Genomic DNA, 5,872 nt, shown 5'->3' with positions numbered 1-5,872 from the left:
ATAATAAACGGCTTTTTAAGTAAAGTATGCAAAAGCTTTTTTCCACCAAGTCAGGTGGAGACTTCTGTGTCTCTTGGCATCTACAGGACCAATCTGGGCTCCACTGGACTCAGTACTGCTTCAACTTAACCTGTTTTGGGGGAGAGAGTTTGGACAGCATACACCACTCACTGACTGGTCTGGCATTAACACTGGTGAGGAAGTTTGGACCAGAACACACCACTGGATCCGTGTCGTCATAAGTAGACCTCCGTGAGAAAGACTTGACAGCAGGACACACGTCACTGATGACGTCTTTGTCTGCGTAACTTAACCTGTGAGGAACGGAGTCTGGACAGCAGGACACACTCACTGACGTCTGTATTAGACTAGTGAGCCGTGGAGTAAGAGCGTCTGGGACACAGAAATCACTGACTTGTCTGTCATTATCTAAACCTGTCCGAGAAAGAGTGAACAAGACACACTCACTGACTGTGTGTGTCATTAACAAACCTGTGTTGGAGAGAGTGGTTGACACAGACACACGTCCACTGAACTGTCTTGTCGTAACCTAAACCTTGAGGAAGACGTTGATGTTTACAGCAGCTTGTAGTGAGACTCTTTGGGGAGCACTTAAGGTCACATAGTAAAACTACATTCTTGTTATTGTTGTGACGTGAGAGACCCCCTAGTGGCAAAAATTACAACTACTGACTTTAAAATATCCCAAAAAGATTCCCTCTCCTCTGTTTCTGAGGCTGTGGAGGTTTGGTGAAGTGTGGACTCTGTATTTGTGTCCTCAGGGGGACAGTGGAGGTCCTCTGGCCTGTGAGGACTCGTCCGTGTGGAAGCTGGTGGGAGCGACCAGCTGGGGGATCGGCTGCGCCATGAAGAACAAACCGGGCGTTTACACTCGCATCACACAGTCGCTCAGCTGGATCCGCCAACAGATGGAGGTCAGTACGCGACGAGCCGGGTCCCGTTAGGGTCGGCCTCTTCAGAAGGAGTTGACTGTAACTCTCTTTTAACGTTGAGGCGTCTCGGGTTCGTTACGACGCCGAAAAGATGGCTGCAGTGTCAAACTAAACCTGTAGGTTCATGTAGACCATCTGAGTTAAGGGCTGAAATACAAAACACATTTTCCAGGACAATGTAGATTATTTCCAGGATTTTTTGTATTTTTTAATCGATTTTCAGGTGTTTCCATGACCGGAACACTAGTCTCTAAAATCTCTTAAATCTCTGTCTCTTTAATACATTTCCAGGTTTCCATGACAGGAAATTAGTCTCTAAATGTCCAGATTTTCCAGGACTTTTGGGAATCCTGTTGTTATTGTTCGACTTTTGCATTTAACACAAACTAAAACTTTAAAAAACCATAAAGTTTCAGACAATCTGAGCCTGTTTATGGTAAAAACAACTTTTAATGGACGAACTACTTTGTTTCTACTTTCTCTACTTAAAATATGTAAAAAAAATAGAGCCCAGGTTTAAAAATACTCTTTAAATACTGACTTTAAATGACAAATCTGAAGAAAAACAGCAGTTAAACAGTCCAGTTTCTTCAGTTAAACCTTGACGAATCGACCTTTGCCAGCTGTTGGTGACTAATCGACCTCGGCCAGCTGTTGGTGACCTCGCTGTGTGAAGTTGGACCGACAGCTGGTTCTCCTCCTTTATGGAATCCGAGCGCAGCAGCTGGCAGCGTCGTACGTTGGCCCAATTTCAGCTGCCTTTATATGGTAAAAGCTTTGAAATGTTACACTCGAGTCCACGATACGAGACCATAAAGCGCTCTCCCCGTGTCCCTGTGCTGGTTACCGCACACAGAACCTCTCACACAAACTCACTGAAGAGACGAAGGAAGACCTGATTTGTTTCATTTATAGTCTGTTATGTTGCCATGGTGCATCGTGTGTTGAGAGGAAGCTGCCAACACTTCTCACTAATAACACACAACTAACTATTTAACAGGACAAACAACGATTAGAGGCAATTTGTTTCTTACTTTGTGCAACAGACGTTTATCTCTAAGTATTTTATTGCAAGTTCATCTTTTTGGGTTTACAATAGAAAAACCCTATAAAGCCTTAAGTTTGTACATTATATTACAAAGGTTTTATATTCTAGTGGTTTCACTTTAATAAATAAATTCAATTTATATTAGAAATTATTGATCTAAGATCATTTTATTAACATTTTCACAAATATCTACTTATTTGTTTCTGGAAACCTTCAGAATAAAGTGTTATAAACTCTGAATTCTGACTTTAAAGTGTGATCACAACCTTAATCAGTATCATTGGTGACGCCTGTGTTTACCTGATTATTTCATGTTAAAACTTGACTACAGCTTTCCTCTAAAAGTGACATTAAACTGACCACAGCACAGGCTGCGATACAGTTTACATTCTTCAGGACAACTTAGATTATTTCCAGGTCATTTTAATCCATTTCCAGGTGTTTCCCTGACTGGACAACTGGTCTGTATAGGTCCCGGTTTTCCAGGACACCCTGTACACGTTTCCTTCTGTGTTTGTGTTAACTGTCCATTTCTGTTCTCTTTCAGAGGGAAGAGGCTCTCAGTTCTCCAACTTCAGACAACTGAACCGCCTCGTTGCTTCTCACAGGACTCTGTTTGGATGTTTCCACAAACACACACACAAAAAACAACAACCAGAAACTGTTTGACACCAGGAACGACGGAGACTTTGATCCACACAAAACCTGTTTGTGACGGAGCAGAGAGAAGAGACGGTGCACAGCAGAGAGTTAGGCATCGTTTATTCCAAAATAGAAAGCTCTAAGGCAAAACAGACAAGAGAAAAGTGAAGAACGCTTCATAAAAAGCAAGACAGACGCAAGTGAGGAACCGAGAGCTCAGCGAGGGCCCACCCAGACTCACTACACCCTCGGGCTGCATGAAATTAACCATTTCAAGTCCTTACGAGAGGGTTCAACCAGGTTACTGCAACTATTGACAGACAACTGTTGTACAGTACAATATTACAGATATTCAAACAAGAGGCACCCCAATTTGTGCAGTAATATCAACATATTGATAAAGAGAATTCAAATCTTTCACTACACTGTGTATGTAGTGGCGGCGGCGGCGGGGGGGAGGGGGAACGACGGAGGCCGCAGCGCTTTAGTCCCAGTCCTTCAGGCGAACAAGGAGTTTCCAACTGCTCTTTGTTTTCAACGCAGTAGCATGTACGTGTACATAAATAAAAGTTTAATGCGTGCAAAAAGTCCGCTGCTTCTTGGTGGAGTTCTCAGACCCTTTGTGATTGTGTGATTAGCATAGTGTTCTGGATTGTGCATTTGAGGAAAAGTGACGCCTACGCTACTACTGTAAAAGGATTTTAAAAGACGTAATGTATGGTATACACAATGGGGGTAAAACTGGAGCTCGGGCTGGGGATCGACCACACGAATGACCACACAGATACCTTCACTTCGATATCGGCTCCTGAACTTAAATCGATACCAACTTCATAAAAAGGTCCTGGAGCAGCTGGACAGACTGTTGAGACTGTGTGGGGACGTTTATGGTTCTGGGAGGCAGAGTGAGACCTTCTTACCGTCTCTGTGCTACAGACCAGCTCCCCGGGTCCACAGTCCACCGCCAGCTGTGGCGAGGAGAGGATACGCCTCGGTCCCAGCGGAAGATGAGGTTAGCTGCACTGAAACTAACAAGCACAAAGTTTACCCCGAAACTCCACCGGCTTTAAGACGGCGCGTCTGCGTGTTGTTGTGTCACAAACAGCGTTTCTCCGCTTACAATCTCTGACTGACCGACTTCTAGAGGGCTGCATCAGGACGCAAAGCGGGAAAAACACTAAACAGAACAAAAGAGCGAGTCCCGGGATTTATCCATCAGAAAGATGGAAACAGACTCGAACGAACAGTTCAGGTTTAGAAGAAGATTAATGCAGGTTTTTACTAAACAAGAGCAAAGCAAGTCTGACGTCTGAGGACATTTCAGACACATCTTATATATAAAGTCACACCAGATCTTTATTGTGTGAGAGTGAATGTTCTTCGCCTGGTGTCACATCGTTGGCGTGAGTCTGTGTGCGGTATTTTATTTTGAAAATTCAGATTTCTTAATGCCATTTCTGCGTCTTCAAACGTAGAGCAGCCACGTGTTGTCCGGTGGAATTTGGGGGTTTTCTGTGCAGATTAGTAGCTTGCGGTAAAAGGTTTTACTCCGTTGGTATCGATGTTCGGGACCGAATGTAACAGTATGGAGGTTCGGTACCCAGCCCTAACTGGAGCTGTGTTTAAAAACATCCGAGCGCTGCAGTGTGCGAGATAACGCAGCGCGCAAAGTAACATTGTTAACGACGCTTTTACAGAACCGCGCACACGTTCTGTGGGTTTAGTGTCTTTTTGACCGATTTCACCGAAGGTCAGACTCTTTTTTTTTTTTATTTTATTTTGTGCTTCTTGGCAAGAATTGTTTAGAAAAAGACACACAGGTAAGGCCTTGTTAGTATTGTAAGTTTAAAACCAATTTAAATAGCAATTTTTCATCAGCATTCAATTCCTTTTTTCTGTTTTTTAGAAAACTTCAAAGAACCCTGGAAAACAGGGTCGCTAGCTTTAATTATGAATCTGTACATAAATATTCCTTACAAAACAGGAGAACACAAAAAATGAAACAAAAAACAAAAACACTAATTTCATATGTTTGTATATAAAAATAAGCATCTCTCCTTTTTTTTTTTTCTTCCTCATTCTCTCCACTCGAGGCTCCGCTCGGGGTCCGCTGAGCGCCGTGGAGTCGGTCGTAAGAGTGCGCACATCTACTCAAAACACAAGCATGCAAAAAGTGAAGACAAACCCTTACAGATACAACTTTAAAGTGTTGGCATCCAAAATGAGAATTCAACTGGGGGGGGGGGGTGGTTAAAAATCGATAAATCAGGTCAACATTTATTAACGGAGTATACAAACTGCCTCGGGGGTGTTTTAACACTTCTTTTTTTTTTTTTCTCTTCTGTTTGTTTGATTTAATCTTTTTGAGCTTAAATATACAAAAAAAGTGCACTCGCATACGTCAACGAAATAATTATAAAACGGTTTCTGATAGAAACTCCTGATGTACACACACGCAGCATTAAACCGCCGTTCAGCAGGGTGGAGGGTTGGAAGAGAGAGCAGGACGTTCCCATTTGTGTCCTGTGCTTTATTCTGCTCGGGTGTAACCTGGTGTTGTGTGTGTGTGGTGTGTGTGTGGTGTACTATGATTCTATGTGTGTGTTTGGGACTTGAACAACCTTTAACGCCACGTCTCGGATTCGTGGGTCCGCGGCGGGTGTGGTGGTGATGTTGTGTATGCAGTGTGTGGGGAGTGTGTGCCTCTACTGCCAATGGAGGTCGCTGTGTCAGGCCCAGCCCGGCCGTATGTCTGCGTCGTCGTCTTCGTCTCCGGCTTGTCCCCCGACTCGTCCTCGCTGCTGGCTCTCCCAGCAGTCACCTGCTGTACCCAGCGCGTGGTGCCGTCTGACGTCAGGCTCTGCCAGATCCCTTCCGAGCGCTTCCCCTCGGTCACCAATAGTACCTGGGAGGGAGATGGGAAATAGCGAGAGAGAAGATTAGGACAGGATGGGTGCATTGCGGCTTGAGAAAATGCTGCTTCAAAACCAGCTTGCAGGAGACCAAGGCGCGCAAAACGAGGGCTTGGATTTTGTCGACTTCACGAAGCTTGTATGATAAGGGCCAGTTTTCATGGGTCACTCTTCCATCAGTTCAGACAGATAAATTATTTATGACTCTCCGGTTTTAGTCCAGATAGGAACTAAGTTGGCTTTAATGGTTTAGGGCAAACTCTACGAGTGTATTCAGCATAGGGACGGCAGCGGCTCCGACCGCCAGAAGGTGAGCC

General features: G+C 44.3%; 1 protein-coding gene across 1 annotated transcript in view; it reads left to right on the top strand.

Annotated features, from left to right (window-relative positions):
• The window catches only part of tmprss3a (transmembrane serine protease 3a), a 5,929-nt gene extending 2,696 nt beyond the window's left edge, over nucleotides 1-3,233 (top strand). Inside the window, exons 5-6 of the mRNA XM_035676621.1 lie at nucleotides 783-935; nucleotides 2,549-3,233. Coding sequence (XP_035532514.1) covers nucleotides 783-935; nucleotides 2,549-2,587 — 192 coding nt within the window. The 3' untranslated portion in view covers nucleotides 2,588-3,233. The remainder of the gene's footprint in view (nucleotides 1-782; nucleotides 936-2,548) is intronic.
• The last annotated feature ends 2,639 nt before the right edge of the window (nucleotides 3,234-5,872 follow it).

Source organism: Morone saxatilis, unplaced genomic scaffold (genome assembly GCF_004916995.1).
Source record: "Morone saxatilis isolate NCDOM2014 unplaced genomic scaffold, NCSU_SB_2.0 Contig5, whole genome shotgun sequence".
In the NCBI taxonomy this organism is placed as follows: domain Eukaryota; kingdom Metazoa; phylum Chordata; class Actinopteri; family Moronidae; genus Morone; species Morone saxatilis.
The sequence above is the reverse complement of the archived record's forward strand: the minus strand, read 5'-3'. Positions and strand labels throughout refer to the sequence as shown.